Genomic DNA, 23,786 nt, shown 5'->3' with positions numbered 1-23,786 from the left:
TTTATATATGTTTAATTACTAATTAAACAAATGTATAAAGTAACTTGTATAAATTTAAAAAAATTAAAATCTATTAATTAAATCTATTTGCTACAAAAAAATAATGATAAATAGTGCAGATCATACACTATTTTTGCAATTAGTAACAAATCATAGAGAATAAGCAATTCATTTAACTTTTCACTATTTGTTTTTTTAAATGGTCAGAAATATATTCAAGAAAAATTTTCACAGTCAAACTTTTTCCTAGATATAACCAGTCAATAATTAGTTAAAATTCAGTAGAAAATTTTATCATCAGAGTATCAGAAGGTTGGTCCCTAAAATGAACAAATGATTAAATTTGTTGCGATTATGCACAGTAGTAGTTATCAATAGCTGGATGACCAAGGCAGTTAAGGCATCAGCCTGCTGCTCCAGGAACGTAAGATGAAATCCAAATGTCGAAAAATTTCAGGAACTTGTAGGTGAATGATCTGTACCAGATATGTCAAGCCCTATTCCAAACTACCTAGCTATCTCTATTGTGAGCTAGCTTGAACCCATGATGGGTACAATTAAAGACCTCTTAATACCAACAGAATGAAAAGAGTAAAAAGAAACAAAATATATATATATATTGAAAGCTTATAATTTTAAATAATTTATATTTTACTAATCATTGTCATAATTTATGAATTTCAGAAATTACTATTAGAATTAAAGTTTTTGATTGTCTTTAAACTTGATATGTCACCGAGCCAAGAATTTCTCCCTTATGGGAAGAGGCTACCCTAATACACAGGGTATTCGACAGACAACATATAAGAACATTAGAGGCCGCAGAAATTTTCGTTTGACTTTTCCTGATGAAGGCCGATTAAGGAATGGCCGAAAACATTAGAATGTTGAATTTGGGTGTTTTGCTGGAAATTCGACGTTTCTCACCTAAACGTCAAATTTATATATATATATATATGGAACTATATATATATAGTTCCAGTTTACTGTTGTGGTTTCTTAAATTTTTTGGATCAATTCAAACAAAATACAAATTATGTTACCATATAAAAAAAATACGCTAATGTTGAATTAAAATAATTGTCTGAGAAACTATTCATTTAAATAATCATTTCTTTAATTTTAAAAATATGTTGCAAAGACAACTATTTTTTTTAGAGATTATCTGAAAAATTCTTATCTAAAATTTAAAAAAAAAAGCAAAATTATAAAATACAATACCTGGAGATAATGGAAAAATTTTATTTGCATTTTCCCTTGCTTCCTTAACTGAAACAAATCTCCCGATTTGCGTAATAATCTAATCAGCTCTATATGAGGATCATATAAGTACGGGTTTTCTGACACCTAAAAATAAAAATAATTATTATTAATATATTGGATTTAATAAATGTTTATTTATTAATAACAATTTTTAAAATAAAATATATTTTTTTTATTTCATTACATTTTCCTTATAAAATTATTACAATACAAATATAAATAGAAAAACTTCCATGAAAACTGGACTGTTCTGTAACACAAAATACACAACAAAAAACCTAAGTCCTTCCAGTAACAACATTTTAATGAAAAAACAAACATTTTTAACCTCCTCCTGAGGTCTGCATCAAGTTTAAAAGATAAGTGCGCTATAATGGAATGTACGCTGGCAGAATTCAAATTTATATCATTAAAATTCAACCAGATTATAAAAAAAATCAAATTCTGCATTATAAAACTTGTATCTTTAAACTTGATGCAAACCTCAGGAGGTTGAAAACATTTGTAATTCATTAAAATGTTACTGGAAGGACTTAGGTTTTTAAGCCAACAACTACTGGATTATATCGGGCTATTATATTGTGATTATTTGTTTAAAATCACACTATAATCACAATATAATAGCCTGATATAATCCAGTAGTTGGTGGCTTATTACATATGTACCAGTACATTGAGTTTGTAGATGTTGGTGTATGTATTTAAGTTTTTTGTTGCATATTTTGTAATACAGATATAAAATATTACACATTTCCATTGGACACGATAATAAAAACCATTCACATAATCAAAATTTTACAATTTTTTTTTTCTATCTGTAAAATAATATGTTAAGTAGACTGCCTTTCAACATTAATAGCTTCTTTTTTTAACATAAAATATATATTGTCAAAAGTATTTGCATAAATATTTTATTTTTAAAAGAAAGCTATTAATGCTGAAAGAGAGTCTATTTAATGTGTTATTTTAGATATTTTGATAAGAAGTGTAAGTAAAAACTTTATTTTTCATCTGTAATCTAAGATAAAATACTTTAAAAATTAATTTAAAATGTAAGTATCATTGTTTCAAATGTTAATTTATACACAAAATATATAACCAAATTAAAAGAAAGACCAAGACTACCACCATAATAAATGGTATTCTTTTTGAAATGAAACAATATTAAGATCTTAGTTTGTGGAAGATATTGCATCTTCTAATTTAGCTTCAAAGCACTTTCCAAATCAGCCACATCTGATCTTTTAGCAGCAACATATCATAGTATCATAGATATATTGTTCAACATATTAAAAAATATTTAATAAATATAACTTTTATGTCAGAGGAAGCTATAACTGCAGTTAAACTACTACTTCTACTACTACTACTCAGCATTACAGCCCATGTAGGGCCTTGGCCTCTCTGGCAATCGCAGCTCAATCTTGACGATCTACATATTTCCTCCAATGGTTAATGTGAACCTAGGTATACAAAATGGCTGGACTTCCGGTAACCTCGATGACAAGTGTTTTTAGAAAAGAAATGTAGATGGCACTGATAGTAATGATGCCTTCATATGCAAATATCCATCAAAAAATTCCATTCAGGAAACATGAGGAATAATATGAATTTCGAATTTTGGTTACGATGTAGACGGATTATGCACGTTGTTAATTTTTTTAAAGTGTCTGTGTTTTTTTAAAGTTTGTACAATTTACTCAAAGTCTAAAGTTATCGAAGAGGAAAGTTTGTCAATCGTAATTAACATGTTAAACGTGTCCTTAATGTGTTTAATGCGTGTTAAATGTCATAAAAGTGTATTAAAGATGTGTTAACATTGTGTAAATGAGGTAAAAATTTTATAAAGGGTTTATATGTGGTTCAAATTTGCGTTTAAAGTGTGTAAATGTGTGTTAAATGTGTTTAAAAATGTGCAAATGCGAGCTAAATGTGTTTAAACGTGATTTAAATGTGCGTGTATAGTGTGTAAATGTGTTTAAAAGTGTGTAAATGTGTGTTAAACGTGTTAAATTTGTCATAACCAAGGATATGTAATAGTGATTTCCGACACAAAAGACAATGTGAACGACACATGGAAGGCTAGGTGGCCGTGGATTGCAGGTGCCAACCTCTATGGAGATGCTGCCTATCGTTGATGAAAAGGCGAGAGATGTGAATCGTAAGGCTGCAGTTCTTAAGAGGAGTAAAATTTATTTACAATACAGGCAAATTTTGTTCGAACTACTGATGTATAGAATCTCGCAATTCACTTCGTCCATGCATCGATTGAATTTATAGGTGTAAGGAACTGAGTCCGAACCTTATTTTTTATTTTATTATTATTTCCATTTTATTATCTTTTTGTTTGGGGTTTATGTTTATTTAGGACGAAGGTTCCCCACCACTCTCTTGTTAGTAATGAAAAATGAAGAAAAAACAACTCACGGAGAAATAAGCGCCATAGGAAACATCTTGCGCACTTGCGCTGCCCGGCGAAAGTAACAGTCCGCGAGAAAAAAAATGGGGGGGGGAGTCCCCACAATCACTAGTAGAGAAATACTTGATAAACCATCTTAAACATCCCAGAAAATTATGATAAACATTTTGTAAACGGTTTATAAGCTTTGTCGGAAACTTAAAGCTGCCAGAACAAAGTTAATGTTAGCAACTAAGTATGTAAATAAGAGGAGTAACCCAGCTCAAGTGTGACGTCACCTCACAGTATAAAACTCGTATGTTAACCGAAGAAGGAGAGGTGATTTCCAAACCGAGGTGATCTCCAAATCGAGGCGACTGTGAGAGCGAGGTTAATTCGAAAGCGAAGTATTTTCTGATAGAAGTCCAGATTGATAATTGGACGATCCAAGGTGTTAAAGAGGAGTTCGATTGACGATTTGACGATATCGAAAGGATTGAGGAAATAGTTTCTTCGTATAGTGAGGTGACGGATAGATGTTTAATTAGTAAGAGATTTTGTTCATAGTTGCTAAGTATTTGATTTGTCGAATTTCAAAGGGAATTACTATTAAGTTAAGCTAAGTTTATTGTCGGGTTGACTTGTTGATTTTCGTTAATAAATTTGGTTTGGATTATTGATATTTGTACGTAGTACATTCTAGTTGCTAATTAAATATATTTGAACTTTTGATCTGACTTGATATTTATCGTTATTATTACTAATTTTTCGGTGCACGCTTAAAAGCCCAGGCCTGGCAAACTAATCTCGAATCCGCGTAAAGTACCCGTTAGGTTAACGGAAGTTTCACCGACTGTAATTATAGTCGGTTTCCTAAGCTACTAAAAAAATAGTACTTTACATAGGTAGTATGATGACTTTTTTATTTTTCGTTTCTGGTCCAAGAGTAGGAAAAGTAACCAAAAGCAGGGAAAAAGGTAAGTAGCAAATTTACATTTTAAAAATGTTTTAGTTTTAGAAAAGATTAAATGTAAACATGTTTATGTCATTGTCAACGGTCGCCATTTTGTATACCTAGGCTCACATTAACCCCTCCAATCACCAACCCCCATCTTCCTCAAATCATCCAGCCATCATTTCTATGGTCTTCCTCTACATCTCCTGCCACCCAGATTACCTCTATACATCTTTGCAGTTCTATCATCTGACATTTGCTTAACATGCCCCAACCATTTCAGTCTGTTACTCTTTATTTCCACAACTATATCAGTATAACCATACAGTTCTATCAATTCACTGTTTATCCGCATCCTCCATTGCCCTGCCTCACACACTGCCCCAAATATCTTCTTTAGAATTTTTCTCTCCCATCTTCTCAAAAGTTCCTCTACAGCCACAGTGATTGTCCATGTTTTTGAACCATACATCACCACCAGTCTAATAACTGCAATGAACAGCCATCTTCAATCTTCTACACAGGCTACGAGATTTAAGAATTCTAATCAGGGCCCAGTAAGCTCTATTTCCCACTGAAATCCTTGCCTTTATCTCTTCTTTTAAGTTATCACTAGTTACCAGTACTCCCAGGTACTTGAATTTCTCACATCTCACATAGTTGAAATCATTTAACTTGATGTATTTGTCTTCCCTCGCAACAACTTTCCTAGACAAAAGCAAGGACTGTGTTTTACTATGGTTCACACGAAGCCCCAATTCTTCTGCCTCACTTTCCAATCTACCCAATCCTTCCTCCATCTCTCTCAGGCTGGGGACAGCATACCATCATCATCAGCATAAGCCAAATTTTGGCTAACACAGTTGAACAGATTGCCAGTTGGTGAATTTTCCTCACCCCTCTCATCACTCTCTCCAGTACTATGGTAAACAGCAGTGTGGATAACACATTGCCCTGCTGCAAATCTTGATTAATTTCAACTACTTTAGTGAGGTTTCCCTCTACTTTGATTTGACATTTTGTGCTGGTGAGAATCATTTGCACCATAGTTATAGCTTCCTTAATTAGAAAAACAAGGCATATAATTTGCATAATTTTCATATAAATCTAACCAATTCTGTTTTCTTTACTAATGAAATCAGATTTTCTCTTTATTCTTCAATTTCAAATAATGCTTTTGATAGAAACATTGTTAATGATTGAGTAGGCCATTTCTTGAGTGACTACAGAAACCTTTATGCTATTTACTTATTAACAACTGGTTTATTTACGATCTATATTAAGCCTTTCAAATAAATTATTATGAAAGTTAATTCTAAAAATAGTCACAATCTCATAAGGCATTTAATGGTTTAGATCAATAAATTCTCTATAATTAGTGATTAAAAAATTGTTACATCTGAAGGCAAAGATCATATTAGATTCCTTTCTTGTTGGAATACCAGCTATATTCCAATTAGAAAATTCTTGGGCATTCCATAGTCCTGTACATGCGGGTGTATAGAAACACTACTGGTAATTCAATGATCCAGAACTAATGGCCTATTACGATTGTACAAAACATCCATAATATAATGTACTGTATCAGTCTGTATCATTTGCTGTATGTATCAGTGAAATATATTACATATCATGTTTGCGTACTTTGTTTTTAAGAAGATGGTTGATTCAATATAAACTCTTAATTTTAGTTACTGATGAGAGTCCATAAAATGTAAGTTGGCCTGAAATGCATATAGTTATGTATGTAATCAACCAAAATAAACATAATTAAATCACAGTTCTAGATCATTGAATTACCAGTAGCATTCCTACACACCTGCAGACACAGGATTATGAATTCCCAAGAATTTTCTAATCATATTAGATGTATAACTAAACATGCTTTATTTGCAGGAGCTACAGGACCAAGTCTTCATCTGAGTCAATTTTTTCTCCCAGATGTTTTCTTAATTTATTTTAATCACAAATTTCCTTATGAGATGGCAACATTTTTAAAAAAATCTTTGATAGCAAATTTCGTAGTAATTTAATTGGACAACCTTAAAACAATCCATAAATAATCCAACTGGTTTATTCAACATGACATATTATTTTCTTACTATCTCAGAAGAATTATTTTCTTTGACATCTTTGGAGGAAGAATCTTACAGAATGATAATGTTTGTCATTACCTGGCAGAATGACTGAAAAATAATTGAAGTAAATAGCATCAACGATATGGGATAGCTAATTTTATAACTTAAATCTATTAAGTGACGTTTAAAAGTAATGCTACTTTTTAACATCTTTTTCTAAAATCTATCAGAAGAGCATAAAAGTGAAACAGTAACATTATTGGAAGAGAGCTGACACAATCTATTAAACAAGAATAAATCGAATATCCAGTTGTTTTTCAATATACGAGGTTTGTTTAAAAAATAACTAAAATTTATATTTTTTTTGTTTTTATTCTTCAAGTTACAGATTATTGATCCTTGTCACCTTCAAATTACTCCCCTCCTCTATTCACACACTTATCCCAGTGGTGTTTCCACTTTACAAAGTAATCCTGGTAAGCTTGTTTCAGACTGTCCTTCAATGTTTGTGATGAATTTGTTTTAATGTCATCAATTGTGTCAAAATGGCATCCTTTCAGCACTACTGATTTTAATTTTGGAAACAAGAAAAAAGTTGCAAGGAGCCAGGTCTGGTGAGTAGGGAAGGTGGGGAAGGCAGTCATTTGATTTTTGGCATAAAACTGACAAATTGACAAGGCTGAGTGAGCAGGCACGTTGTCATGGTAAAGCAGGCCTCGGAGTGCTATTTCCCCTTTGAAAAAGTGAGAAAAGTGAGTTGAAATACAGAAAAAGTGAATAAAAAGTGAGTGCAATAGTGACAAAACAAAGTGAAAACACAGAAGGAAAACTCAGCAAAACAGCAGTAAAAATTGTTATTTCTTTTTATTCTGTTATGGTTAAACACATTTTAAAAATTTCTGTATATACTGTAATATAGTAGCCACTCGTTATATCGCGTTTTTTTGGTCCCCTAAATTTTAAAAGCATTTGAGTCAATTAATTTTAAATTACCAATTACCACTGAATTTCTATTTGCAACGAAATACGAGAAAGAGCTAAATATGCAGAACAGGTGGATAGATCGATTGTCATTTGTTTCCTTTTGATATAAAAGTTGTTTATTTATTAGTTTTAAGTACAGTCTCCTCATTTACAAGTTTCTGTGAATTCGAAATTTCATACATTTATGTGAATTAACGGTATTGCGTCAATTCACATAAAGGTGTGAAATTTCGAATTCACCGCATAACGTGTAAGGAAAAGATCTCTCTGATTCTGAACGAAAACTTCTAAAATTTTTATACAGTAGTAACTTCATTTTGCTTTTTAGAGAATTTTTACTCTGTAATTTTATAAGTTTTGGTGTTCTATTATATATTCAATATTCATTTTTTTTAAATTTTCAATTACAGTATTTATAATTTTTATTGAAAAATATAAACTACACGAATTTCTAATAAGCGATTTATATAGTACTGTATAATAAAATCGCAATTGATGTTTTTATATCGACAGTATTTGTCTTTCAATGTCATTGTTAAAGAAACAATGCTAAATGGGCGTTCATGGTTTCGATGTTTACGTAAACGTCAATTACCGGTAATTCGATATAACCTACGAATAAAATTCAGGATTGAAAAACTAAGCTTATTTTATATCAGAAACACTTGCTGATGAAAGAACAGAGATTCCATAGCATGTATAATCTGTTTAGTAAAAGCCCAGAATTTTTATTACTCGGTTATATCGCGTTTTTTTTTCTGTTTCCCGATAATCAGTGGCTTTTGTATTTTCAGTAAACCATGAATACTTGAAAAGTCTTTGGCTTCTGTAAATAATCAGTCATGAAAGATGATGTTCTTTTATTAAGATTATTCTGCATGTTATCAACTTCCTTCTATTTCGCTTCCTCTTGCTTTTGAACACTTAACACTAATAAGCATCACACGTGCTGCTTGTACTTCATTCATGTTCTTGCTGTTAATAGCCTTCTCCAGTTTTTTTGTTTGCTGCTTCTAACAAAACTTAGACTGTCGCATGTATTTCATTTTCTTCTACATTTTTCTGGTTTAAACTCAGTTGCCGTTCCATAATCTTCATGTTACGAACAGCTTTCTTTTGTTGTTCTTCAAAACATTTCTGTGCTCTTTTTTCCGTTTCTCTTATTCTTTTAACTTCTTTTCATTTTCCAATCGTTCTTGATAATTTCCATGCACCGAGGAAGCTAATTTCAGTCGTCCTTTGCAATAGGTACAAGGTGTGGGCTTTGGTCATACATGTTTAGTCCCTCCTTAACAATCAAAAGTGAATTAAGCATTCTTTCCAACACTGATGCTCTATCAGGAGAAAGTGCCCGGCATAAAATTGATCCTCTCATTCATGGGAACGGGATTTTCGATGCTGATTTCACTAATTTGGCTATTCTCGGATATTTATCATTATCAGAAACTGTTTATTTTTTAATGCTTCGAGATGTGTAAATATTGATTTCCAAATAAAATAATAAATCTGAAATAAATATACTCCAAATAATATAAGTAAAATAATATTTTATTAATGATTTCATAAATAACAAAAAACTTTTTCCTGCAGATGAATAAAAACCAACATCGTTGCAAAGTTGTTAACCTTTGGGAAGCGTGTGAAAATCTTTCTCACAAGCAATTACGTGTTGTACTTTTTACAACACTTCGAATATTTTAATTTATTTGGTAAATTTTATATGTAAATATGAATTTACATTTTCGTTTACTTTTTTAGTCTCTCAATTAATGCACAATTATAATCGGCATAAGAGAAGATTAAAAAATGGATATTTCACAAGCAAAGTAATCACACATTTTATGAAAATAACACTTACTATATGGAATAATTATACTTGTAGTCAATTTAAACATACATTTATGGGAAGATGTAGATGTGATTTAACGTTAACAATATGCTATGAAATCATTAAAGTAATTTTATTAAACTCAAGTTTATGAAATTATTTAAAGATAAATCAAGTAAAAAAATATTTTTGTAAACGACAACTCCATAACCCGATTGTTAATTAAAACCAAATAATCTGCCAAATTATTGGGCTATAACCAGGATAACTAAATGGTCAGAAACGAAATCTTTTTTAGTGGTAGGAGGTTACGCTACTATCTCGTGTTAATTTTAATAATTATATATTTTGAATTTAAAAGCGGCAGCAGTGTTGTCAGCTTGAGAGATTAATCCCTCTGCGTAATGTGCTTTCCCCTGCAAAAAGACTTTAGTGATTTTCTTAGAAAACAGCCAAAACTGCAGGGATGCTTAGAATACTTATTTTTAAACTCTGTAGAAGGAAATGCAATTCGGATAAGGTAGATTTTGGCGAATAATGAAAATATGGCATGAGTACATAACTTTACTCAACACTGGCTTCTGAATTTGTAATGAGAGGGGTTTTTTAAGTGCATAAAAGATTTTTTTAAATACGTTAAATAAATTTTTGTTTTCTATAACCTAACGACACTGAGCGGGCAGTTGCAATTTTGAGTCTGCTCAGGGCCGCGTATTTTCTTCTAAAAAATTCTATTCTGATAGTCCGATAATTCGGCAATTCGTTTGGCTTTAAAATTATTTTTGGTTTGCCCCACATCTTAATTAAGCACGTGAAAATGACCAAAAAGTGAGAAAAGTGAGAAAATGACCTGAAAAGTGAGAAAAGTGAGGATTCTTCAGAAAAGTGAGTACAAGTGAGAAAAGTGAGCGACTCCGAGGCCTGTAAAGGAACCATAAGTTGTCTCGTCAAAACTCTGGTCTCTTTTTGCAAATTTTTTCACACAATTGTTTCAAAACACTTCCGTAATACTGACAGTTGACTGTTTGACCTTGAGGCAAAAATTAAAAATGTACAACTCTGATTTTCTGAATGTGAGTGTCATCAGTTGAGGTCTAAGGCTTTCCTGGTTGAGGGTCATTTTCAACTAATTGATGACCACTTTTGAATCAGGGGTAAACCATTTATAACGCTGCATACGACCTAGAGCATCGCTTCCATAAGCTTGATTCAAAAATCAAGCTTATGGAGGCAATTATTAAAACGTTTCCATAAAAGTTTTCCCCAGTTTTATGCAAAACATCACATTGCATCATTGCTCCCATAAATCATACATTGCAAAAATCACCACTACACCTTCCATTTGAAAAACAATAACACAGAAATAAAATGAGATATCAACAATCTGAAAAAAGTAGTTTACTCGGTAGGTTTCGCAAACGTAGTGTTGTTAACTTCATGAAACTAGAACACTCCACTTTTGCTCAATTCAAAAGTTTGATTATTTTTTGAACTCCTCTCATCTATTCCAAAACATTCCAAATCTACTCAAAAATTCTTTCAGCTGGAAAAGAGGTGAAAATCACTGAGATCCAGGTTGGGATTGTATGGTGGGTGGTCAAAAATGTCCCAGCCAAATCTCTGAAGCACAGTGGTTGCAGTAGAGTGCAGTTGACCATTATCTTTCTTGATTAAAATTTAAACACCATTTTCTCACACTTGCTTCATTCATTACATTATTCATTTTCTTCGCATTTGGCAGAATTTTTGATTTTTGTACATTTTACCCTTGACAAAACAGTAACATTAAGTCTGCTGTTATGGATACTTTACACATTTAGCTAAGTTAACACATCAGAAAACAAATTGCCCTTGACACGGTAGAGTCGATAATCGTTGTAAATTAAAATAGTACATTACAGAGTGATATGTGCAAACATTCTTTATTTTCTGGATGTCCCTTGTATGGTACATATACATATCATTAAATTGGTATTTCAAAACTGTGTGTGTATATAACTGTAAAAGCAGAGAAAAAAATCCACAAACAAATTTCAAAAATTAGTTGTTAATATTTCAGACATATAGTATATACTTAAATATAAAATTTTCAGGTCCTGTACTTGCAATCTTAATTTAAAGATTAAATAAAATTACAAGAAAGTAATTTCCTGATATTTTATGGTTTTCATAATGGTACTAAATTAAAAAAAAGTAAAAAATGCACTTACAATGTGAGAAGTCAATGTAATTTTGGACTGGATTGATGGGATGAGGCAACATAACACATGGGCAATCTGCCATGGGGAAATGCCTCCCGGGAGGCCTTTCTATCTCTATTTAGTTATTACACACATGAAAAATCCAGAAAACTGCATATAGCCTAACTGTTGGTCAGGCACAAACCCAAGACCAACTACCAGCAACTACCAGTGTTAAGGGTTTTTATCCATTCCACTAGTGGATTGATTTAATTATGGACAAACTTATTTGCTTAAATTAAAGATTATATAACATTAATAATGTATTAATTTTATTATAATTTCCATTTTTTAAACTAATCAATTTTCCAATCTTGCCTAAATCACTCTTAATACAATCATTACTAAAAAGTTACATTCCAAAAAGGAGGAATTGAAATCAAATAAAACAAACATAATCATAATAGTGTAATTTAAAAGAACCTTTAATATCTTGTACTCTATGGCAAAATAGTAATTTATATTGTTCTACAAAGTTAACATTGTTATTTGTGATAATTATTTTTAGTAGTCATCATTTAAGTGTTTTTCTAGACACAATATGGATGAAAATGCAGTTTCTAAAAAGAAACTAATGCATTTTCATCTATAGTGCAATAAAATAAAGTAAAAAAGATTTTTCTAGAAAATAATTAGAATAGGTTAGGTTTAGAAAACGTACGTCCCCACTGTTTCCTCGCTTCTGTATGCTGGAGTCAGAGACGCGCCACCATTCTGTATACCTAGGGTAACATTAACCCATTTATTTTCTAAACCCCACGAAATATATACGATTCGCAATTTAATTTTTCTTAATCAATAATGTAATATACAATATTCATATTAAAACTGTTAAATAAAATAAATCTGCATGAATATATATATAAATCAATTTTAATAAATTGAATTATTCAATATCAATTCAGTTATACAAACTGAAGTGCCTAGCTTTGGTCAGGAAAATAACAACATATTAAGCAAAGTTAATATACACCTGAAATCACAATATGCACATTTGCTAGTTCAAACAAATGTGCAACATACCATGCAACAGAGGAGTTAGAGAAATTCAATTTGCTAGATTTTTAACTCAGAGTAACACTGCTGAACCAATCTATAAAAATAAAAATGTAATGTGCGTTTGTTCCTAGCCGCTAATCTCTGAAAGTTCTTCATCGATTACTTTGAAATTTTCATACAATGTTCCATTCGAATATGGGCGTGTTTATATATAATGTACATGTCAAAATTCCCTCCCACCGTGAGTTAATAATAAAAAAGTAATTTTTTAATGAAATCTCATAACATATGGCGCTACACACAATTTGAACGTTGTACCAGCGTGTCTTACTTTTTCTTAAACAAATATTTTTCGCTTGGAAAATTGTGAAATATTTAGCTATAAAAGTTTAAAAATTAATTAAATCGTATTTTTATTAAATTACTTCAATAGAAACATTTAAATTTATAAAATTAAATCCAGAAAGAACACATTTCTAAAAGCAAAATTACTTTTGCATATAACTGTAGTTGTACAGTACAATCAAATTTAACTATTTTATAAATGAACATTAATGCTCCTAATTATCAGCGATAAACAAAACTGAAAATATTGATGACGAATTTAAATAGGAAAGCGAAAGCGTTACTTTAGATTTATTATATTGTGGTGGTACACCATTATATTTTTGTAATTTTGTATATCTATATAAATAAAAATGTAACATTCATTTGTTCCTACCGATTCCTTTGAAATTTTGACACAACGTTGCATTCGAGTATGCACGTGTTTTTATATAATATACATGTCGAAATTCCCTACCCACTGGGGGAGAGGGAAAGAATTAAGGCTTACCATGAAAAACTGGGCTTCTATTTATACTATTTGGCATGCGGTATTTTGCGTTTTTATTGCGTTTTAATAGGGTACATCAACAGAATATACACTAAAAAGAGATTTTTTGATATTCCCCCTGCAGGGGAGAGGGACAGGATTAAAGTTTACCGTGAAGAACTCAGCTTCTATTATACTATTTTAGATGCAGTTTTTTGTGTTTTAATAGGGTACGTCAAGAGAATGTACACTGAGAAGGGATTTTTCAAAATCCCCCCACAAGGAAAGTGTTATACATTTATAATAGATACATTTCGAGCCACAGCAATGCGTGGCTGGGGCCACTAGTTGGTGATAAAATTGAAATCACTTGCTCAGTGTTCAAAAAATAATAGTAGTAACATGCATTAGATATAAAGTTGCAGCTTACTAGTCTTTCTTCATACTTCTAAATCAAATTTCTCATTATAATTGGCAACAAAAATTTCAAAATTGTACTTTTCTCTTTCGTATTTTCCAATATTTTTTAATATTGGAAAATACGAAAGAGAAAAGTACAATTTTGAAATTTTTGTTGCAAATTTTAATGAGAAATTTGATTTAAAAGTATGAAGATTTGTAATTTGATTTAGAAATATGAAGATTTGCTCCATCATAGGACGAAAGAAAGTTTCCAAAGCCAGCAGCCTTTTGAAGAAGGCAGCCATGAACATGATCAAGTTGAAGAAGGAAATCATTGAAAAATATGAGAGAGACATTAAGATTGCTGAAATTGGCTGCTTTTATATTCATTTTATATTAATTTCTTATTGTTTTTAGTATTAAACACTATATTTATTCTCTATAAAATGTGTTTTTGGTATGTATTTTGGAGTGTACAGAACAAATTAATTGGATTTAAATTGATTCATATGGAAATAATTGCCTCGGTTTTTGCCAGTTTCAGATTTTGTCAATTGTTTTCGAACAGATTATCAATGAAAACAGAGGTATCACTGTATCATCTACTTAAGAAGCTGTATACACTAAATTTAAATCATTAATTTTACCTCCCAAAGACATTGCAATGCAAAAATGAAACAACTTAAAAATGATTCAAATTGAATAATTCAGAAGACATTCCAACAGCTGCACTGCACTGCAGCATCCACCATTTGAAATGCAGTGCTGTACCATTTGCAAGCACTGCAGTTAAACCTTCAGTAATGATTGTAGACCTCTAACAGAAAAAAAAGCAGTGCTGAATTTAACAAGCCAAATATCAAAATTCTATATACTTCTCTTGTAAACCTTGTCACCGGTGCTGCCAATATTCATACGCTAACGATTTCGGCCCTTCACTAGGTCCTTCTTCAAGCGAAAATTTATTCGATTTTCTTTTTTGACCGTTAGATCGAAGAATATCCGCTTTTTGGATCAAAAAAGATCACAATTCTATTAAGGCTTATAAAACAGAATGAATTTTGGAAATGAAAAGTAGCCTATATTCTTTATGGAACTATCCTGAATGTATGCACAAAGTTTCATAGAAATTGGAATCAGGCTTCTTAAAAAATTAGAAAAATTACAATCATCAAGAAAAAAATTTTTTCCTGATGAATAAGAATTTATTATAAAATAACAAATTACATAAATTAGTAAATTATAATGAAATAAAAAATAGAATGAAAAGATAGAGAAAAATACATATAATTTAGATTATTATAATAGAAAGAACAATTATCCTTTACATTTTCTTTCTAATATTGCTTTAGCAATTCCTGAAGTACTAGATAACGTAATGTTAATACAAGTATACCTCGTCTTACGTCAGTAATTGGTTCCAGGAGAGGTGACGTAAGTTGAAAAATGACATAAGTCGAATTTACTTATGTAGGTACGACGTAAGTCGTAGTTTCAACTTATGTCGTAACTAAACGCCAATAATGGAGGAAACGCCAATAATGAGCATTTAAAGACTGCTAAATAAGATGACAACACAGAAACACAGATGTTTTCGTGTTTCGTTCTCTAGGATTTATGACGCTTTTCTAGTCATATTACGACTTCAATATTAGTGGCGGACGGATGTAAAGTCGAATAAAATGACTTAAACTTGATTTTTATTTTTCCATATACTTTTTTGACAAACGACGTATAATTGGGAACAACGTAACTCGAGGTATACCTGTAAGATGTTTCAAAATTTGTTATTCAATATAATTTAAAATTTAAGAAGTAAAGATGTATACATGTACTGTACTTTGTTCAAAGTCATTCTTTTATAATTTATACTTATAATAATTTTAGATCATTTAATAAATATTTGATTAGACTTTTTATTTCGAAACTGCTTTGCTAGAATCTCTGTTAACAACAAATGTGATTATTTTAAATTCATATTTCATTTATTTTTCTAAAAGATTTGTTGCTGATTAATGTTGTTATTTTCAAATTTAGATTTCATAACTGAAAAGTTTTATTAACTGTCATGGTAACCAAACCACTACCTATTAAATCAGTTACTGGTTCTTAGCAGATCAGATAAAGTATACCAAAACAAAAACCCTAAAGGAATCCATGAACAGAAACTGAACCATTTTTTATTGTAATTTGAGTCCCTGAAACTTAGGTATTTATTGAAGTTTTAATCTGAATTTTGCCAAAATCATATTTTAAAAAATTGTAAAAGGGAAATAACATGTTAAGTCAGTATTAAAATGAAAATAATATAAATGATCGAAAACACAAAAGTGAAGTCTTGCTATTTACACAGAAACTCTTACCATTAATTTATCACTTGATTTTCTACATAAATAATATAATTATAAAATTTTATGCAAATTTTTACAATAATTATAGAACTATTATAGTTAATTAAAATTTTAAAATATTAGTTAATTATTTTAAATTATATAAACTCTCAGGTTATAAAAGCAAACTTTATACTTTTTGATTTTATTCCAGAAACAACTGCAAAAAATGTTCTACAACATTTGATGTGGGTATACAAGTAGAGTAATCAGAGGGAATCACATATTTCATTGGAAATTATATAAACTCTAGATGCATCAGCAATGTCTAACAATATGAAATTTTCAAAAGAACATATTCATGTGCTGTTGCTTCATCACTTCAAAAATGGTCAACATGCAACAAAGGCTCACAATTTCACAAGTAAGACATTTGGCAAGGACAGTCAACAGGAAGATCTGCTACAATTGGTTTAAGAAATTTAAGGATTAAGATCTTTTGCTTCAAGATGAATCCCATCAGATAGCAATTCCACCATTGATGATGGTGTTCTCCTGCAACTGATAGATGGAAATCCACAGTTGACAACCAGATGATTAGCACAAGAACTTGAGTGTGTTCCTATACACTCCATAAATTAACAAAGTTCAATACCACCTCAACAATGCACCAGCAAATAGAGCAAAGACTGCCTTAGAGAAGCTGGCCAGTTTGGACTGAAAAGATTCTGCCTCATCAACCTTATAGCCCAGACTTGGCACCAACTACCATCTATTTTGTGACTGCAGAACCATATTGCCAATACAAAGTTCAAAGACAATACCCATATGAGAATGATGCTTAAGACTTTCTTAAAACTAAACTCCCAGTGATTCTATACTCACAGGATTGAAGGTGTACAGTGAAGGTGGCAAGATGTGAACAATATTGATACTGATTATCTACAAAACTGAATTATAATCATTGTTGAGTTAATTGTCAATAAAGATTTTTTTTCAAAATGTCTAATTTCTCCTTTACAACCTGATAATACTTACTAATTTAAATGTTATGAAATTATATAACCATCAAGCTCAAATCTTAATCAAATATCTAAAAGATCCATTTCTTTCAGCTATAAGTAGACCTAATTCAAGTCTAGTCTAATTACAGTCCAAAAGAAATTTCAACTTTTAGAAATTTGCTTAAATGTTATTCAATAAATATTCATGCCATCTTTTTATATTTTATAGGTTACATATTAAATTTACTACAAAAAAATACCTCAGAAGCTGGAAAAGGATATAAATACTCACAGATAACTTCTGTACTGGTTCAGACAGACAGCTATATTGGCACAAATGAACATTTTTGATCATTTTCAGAGATCTTCTTCAGGCTATTGTGTTTTCATAAATTGAATGCTATTATTCAAATAACTATTTTAAAACAGATCATCCTATATGTCAGGGGTGGCCAACAAGTCGATCGCGATGCCAATTTTGGTCGATCGCTCACGATGTCTTTGACTTAATGTGTTACACTTGTAACTGAACGCAACTTGTAAACGTAACGTGCAAAAGCAACAATATGCATGCAGTTATGACTGGACTCGTAGAAAACACAGCCATTTAGCTTGAATATTTGATACTGTCATGCGGTAGCTTCTTTTCTTTAGTATTAACAATATTATTATTATTAATCAATATTATTTATCCACGGTGACAACGTTGATTTTCAATTTTTCATTTGTTTAAAATGTAAGTACCTGTTCTTTATGTTTTAAATTAAATTATGGCTTTTCTTACCTATCTATTTACTTGATAAGTGAGCGTTTTTGGCAACAGACCTCTATATTTTTGGATTTTTGGAAATACCTCAATTGAGAAAAATATCCCAGTATCACCAAATGTAGCAAATACATTTATTCCTGTTTCGGAACTACATACCTGTGTGAATTGGCATTTTCATACTTAAAGTTAACGAAGACTAAACATTCTGTCCTGGCTGAGTCCCATACTGAAGAATCATTATTTATTATTATCTTTGTCAGGATATATACCTAATTATGTTTCCTTGGTAAGAGACGTGCAAACTCAGTTTTCCCATTAATGTAACGGAATAAAATAAATTCTAAATCTGTCTTCATCAGTAGCTAATTTGAATTAATAAATATTGTTAATAATTACTCATGTTGTTTTAATTCCCTTGGACGCGAGTTTTTTGGCCCGTTAAATAATTACGTTGTTTTTTACGTAGGTAGATATACAGGGTGTTTCAGTACAAAGAACACTCCCGCGAGCTTTTGATAGATTAGCAAAAAATAAGTCTAAAAATCTTATATCATTCTTCCATGATAAATTTTCCTCGCCCAAAAAAAATCGCGAAAGTAAAATTTTATAATCAAATTATCAGCCGTACTGTGCAGTTTTATAACAAGTTTTTCAAGTTTACGAACCAATAGTACCACAATTTATACATTGTAATTGATAAAAAAAATTAAATTATATTTTAAGTTAATAAAAATCTATCTTGAAAGTGTCAAAAAATCATTTTTTTAGGTGCCGCCTGTATGGAATGAACTCGTAACTGCAAATATCAAAAGTTGGGTCTGGAAATTTATTTTCTTTATGGAGTGCTCGCGGGAGTGCACCTCGTACTGAAGCACAGTGTATAAACATAGTATGTATTTCACACCCCCTCTCGCCACTTAGACTATGCCTACCACAAGTCGATCGCGACACATTTTTAAGATAAAAAGTAGATCTTATGTACACAAAAGTTGGCCACCCCTGCTATATGTCATGTGATGATATTCAAATTCAAAAAATAAACATGATATACTTAATGACGAAATGTGACATAATAAATTTTTTAAAAATATTCACATAACTTTCCATAATACAATTGAAAATAGACTAGAAAAACTTTTTAAATGTTGTAACACACACATTAATGACTAGTGCAGGGTTGTCCAACCGTTTTTTTCTAACGAGCCAAATTAAAAATTTGGGTATATTCAGTGGGCCACAAAGGTAATTTATATAAATATACGCTTTTAAAAAGATCAAATTGTGAATATCAAATTTTAATAACAAATATATATAATTACAAAAAATACCGTATTATTGACAGTAAAAAAAAAATTATATTCACATAAAATAAAAATAAATTCAATGCAATTTTTTACATTGCCTTCCTTTATAATATTGTCAATATCTGCTTTTATGGTACTAGTCTTAATTCTAAAAATGTTAATTAAATGGGAATCACTCAATCTATTTCTTTCAGCAGTTTTGATGTTTTTCATGCACAAAAAGAATTGTTCACAACAGTATGTACTACCCCACATGTTCTCTAGATAAAACAGTTTTCTAACACCAATTATGTCATTATGACATCAAAGCGTATCCAGTGAAACAAAAATAAGTTTTATGACACACTTTACCAAAATAAATGAAAATATACCTAAAAAATTTAGGGTGCAGTGGGTCGCAGGTTGGACATCCCTAGACTAGTGAGCGAGGTGACAAAATTTATAATGTTGTGTTAATGTATGCTATAGTTGGAGATAAACAACATTGCTTGCTACACTTGTGATAGGAAGTGTTAGAAAGAGCTAAACAGGAGTAAAAAGAAACTTTAAAAATTACTAAATGGATTCTCTCATTTGAAAGAAAAGAATCACAAAAAAGGTTTATTATTATTATTCTCACTTTAAAACAAACTTTAAATTAGGTTACTTTCTTTACTATTAATGCAACGTCCCTTGAGTATTGCTTTATAAATTTTAGTTTCTGTTATTCTTAGCTGTTGATTGAAAATGTTCATATGCCAATATAGCTGTCTGCTGGAATCAGTATAGGAGGTGTCTGTATTTAAATTTACTACATTTGCAGAAAAACATCTTAAGAGAACATTGAAAAATATCAAAGAGAAATAAAAATTCCTACACAAGAATATCAATTTTGGTTCTGGAATTTCTAAATTATAAGAATTTTGGTTGCAAAATAAAAATGTAATTTTAAAATTTTGCTGGATGATAAAATTTTTTTTATAAATATATTAAGTGACTATGTCTTTTTGTTTATAAAATAAAAATGGTTATATCAAATCCAAAACCAAAACTGTTAAAAGTTCCTTTTTATAGTTTTTGTTCATGATTCTGCATAATCAGTGACCACCAACAAACCCAAATTAATTGGCAAATAAATACAAGAAAATACAAAATATTTGTTTGTGTTTTTACACCTTGTATTCTTTTAATATATTTTAACTGAGAAATGAACAAAATCTGCTACCACATTGAAACAAAAAATAAAACTCGTACTTGTTAAGAAAGCAAAAAGTAAGGATTCATTAGGAACATTTTCAGCCTATAATTTGGTCAGTTTCAGCCAATTAAAGCAAAGAGCATCTCTACCCACAGATCAGACCAAGCACCATACCAAACTCAACCATTACCAATCAATAGTAAATTTGAGAAAAGCTGCCGGGATGATGAAATTACAAATAAATAAAGATACACTGTAAAACAAAAAACAAGAGCACAGCAAATATATTACCCAAACTGCTACAATAAAAGTCCATTAGTATAAAATTAAGGATGATAACATTACTAAAGAGCTAGTAAAAACCACAAAAGGAAATAAAACTATCAAAAATAAACCTTATTATGGAGGACTCACATCACCATATCAGCTACTTAACGTAAGACTTCTACAGTTAAGGTGTGACTATGCAGACGCAAGTGAGAATATGTGGTGAGGAGAGGTGATGACATTTCACGCTTAATTTTATGACCACACAGGCAAGAGTGAGAAACAGAAAGCGTAAAAAGTCATCACGTCTTCTCGCTCGCTCACGTCTGCATAGTCACACCCTTATTGCGTGGTAGAGAGAGAGCAGTTCTAATGTTCCTGACAAATCCTTATTTTTGTCTTCCTTAAGAAACAATTTGATTTTGATTTTTATTTATATATTTTAAGTCTAATTAGCTAAATTCATGGAAAGCTCTCTATCCAACCCTCATCAGCATGCCAAATAAATGATCTCATACTGTGCATACAACTTTCATTTTTAAATTATATATAATTCTGCTTCTGTGACAATGAAATTGCAATTTATTTGTACAAATCACGCAATTGGAATTTAGCATTTATCATATTTCAATTTAATGCAAAAATTTGCTTTTTTTTTTAATATGCGACGTAAAAAAATTTGGTAAATTTCTTTCTATGTGATAAACAAAATTATAAAATAACTCGTCGTAACGAACACGAATCACTGAACATCATTTGACAAATACAGAATTCCAAACACGTGTCATTTTATCCAAAATATAATTTCGAAAATAAACTTATTTAATTTTAAAATAAATTGTCGTTTGGCTTTCTTTCACCAGATAATTAATACTAAAAACAGTTCCGTTGATAAAGATATACGAAATTCCATTATATTGGTTTAAAAAATAAAAGTTTATGGCAATTTATAATAGTTGTTTGTAAGAAACGAATTTATCTTTACTTTTTGTTTTAGCTCATTTATTCTAGATTCGTCTACTTCCTCGTCTTCAGATAAATCAGAATTCGATGAACCAGAATCGGAATGAGTTTCATCCATTGATTCGTCCAAAGGTAAGTTTTCGTTTATATTCTCGTCCATCTCTACATCATCTACAACTTCTGCCGCCATCTTACATTTTACAAATAATTTCAGTGTTGCCAATAGTTTTGATTTTTATTTAAGCGTTAAAAAAAAAACTGTAATTTATATCTATAATTTAAATTATAAATTACAATTTGTATTTTTTAAATTGGATAAAAATAACTTTAATATTTAAAATAAATTATAGCATAAAAACAAGGATCGCGTATTTTTTTATAATGCCTTTCTACACGTAAAATATCTGAAGAAACAATTATATTTAGGAAACGCGTAAGAAATACATTAAGATACGCGATGGCTAGAGTTAAACATGATTAAGACGCCCGATCGAACACCTGATTTCTGGTCCAGATCAATTCCTCAATCAATTTTCATGGATGTTCAGATCCAAGGTCCTAGAATATATTCTAGGACGTTGGTTCAGATCCTGCCCCATCTTGCGCCTGGTGCTAAAGCGCCTTATGAAGCAATGCTATATTGAAAGATTCGATTGCTTACTACAGAGCAGGAAAGTGAAAAGCATGAATTATATATGATTGCCAAGATTGATTGAATATATAAAAATTCAAAAATTGTATAATTACCGTAGTTTGTGAATTTAAATAATTTTTTGTCAATAAATAAGCTGTATAAGTGAAATGAGCACATGAGTCAGCTAATAGCGATCAGTAACCGAATTTATATATAGAGTCGAGCAGTAAAAGTAGCAACCAACAACTGTGGGAGATTCAGGATTGAATCCGGATGGATTGAAAAACCCCAGAAATTTTTCAGGGCTTAGTCCATCTGGATATATCGAGCTCCTGTCCCTCATCATCCTGTTGTGGGCCTGTCTGAATCTGTAATGGCCTTGCTAAAAATAGACCCTCCTAGTGCCCACACAGGGGAGAGAGCTGGAAAAAAAACCTTTCCATCTTGATAGTTGTATTCCAACTATCATTTAAAACACAAATTTACTTGATAATGATTATCATTCTCCTCTTTAAATACAGAACGACCCCAATATATGTCATACTTAAGTTCCTAGAACGTATCGTGAGCAAAATAGTATACATCGAATATCAATTTCTCACCGAAATAATATATTATGTGAGAGATGTGATACATTGCAGACCAAATATAAACAATTTATGTGCAAGTGTCTAGTGTACATTAAGAAACTGTTTATATGGAAGTGTCGCTACTTTCAACACCTATTAAAACAAGATGACAGCCAGATGTTTGAGCGACTAAGACTTCAGTCTATTGCTCTGACGTAAAATTCGGGCTGTTAAAGAACCCAGGGCGGTTTGTACCTGATGTGTCAAATCCTGTTCCATACAGTCCTGCAGCCCACGTTATGGATGGCCAGATAGCCGAGAGGTCAAGGTGGCAGCCTACCGCTCTGGGAAACCCGGGTTCGAATACCAACGGGTCGAATTTTTCGGGGGGTGGTCCGTCTGGATATGTCGGGCCCCGTCCCTCACCACCCGGCCGTTCCATTGTGGGCATGGCCAAACCCATAATGGGCTAGCTTAAAACTTAAATAGGCCCTCTTAGTGCCCACTGGGAGGAAAGAGTTAAAAGAAAAACGAGCCCACGTTGTGGATCTTAAGAAACCGAAAATAGGTAAGATTAAGACAGTTATCGATAAACAAAACAAAAACACCACCAGTTGCCATGCTGCAAGTATGATGAAATAAACGATAAGCAAGATCTTTAATGAGTTAGACTGAAATACGAGCGAGATTTTTGCGCAGATTCTTTCTTCTTGAATTTCTGACTTTTTTTAGGATCTCTCCCCTGAATTCTTAATTTGATCGGTTGATCAATTTGACACTTCCGTTCGACTTGGTCCGCAAGTGTTGAT

At 31.1% G+C, this 23,786-nt stretch overlaps 1 protein-coding gene across 1 annotated transcript in view; it reads right to left on the bottom strand.

Annotated features, from left to right (window-relative positions):
• LOC136980153 (squamous cell carcinoma antigen recognized by T-cells 3-like) overlaps positions 1-21,969 on the bottom strand; it is a 69,352-nt gene extending 47,383 nt beyond the window's left edge. The window contains 3 exon segments of the mRNA XM_067276201.1: positions 1,222-1,263; positions 1,266-1,347; positions 21,797-21,969. Of these exon segments, the coding sequence (XP_067132302.1) occupies positions 1,222-1,263; positions 1,266-1,347; positions 21,797-21,964 (292 nt within the window). The 5' untranslated portion in view covers positions 21,965-21,969.
• Positions 21,970-23,786: the final 1,817 nt, after the last annotated feature.

Source organism: Centruroides vittatus, unplaced genomic scaffold (assembly GCF_030686945.1).
Source record: "Centruroides vittatus isolate TY-2023 unplaced genomic scaffold, ASM3068694v2 contig_680, whole genome shotgun sequence".
Lineage (NCBI taxonomy): Eukaryota > Metazoa > Arthropoda > Arachnida > Scorpiones > Buthidae > Centruroides > Centruroides vittatus.
Note: the sequence above shows the minus strand (reverse complement) of the source record. Positions and strands in the feature narration are given on the sequence as shown.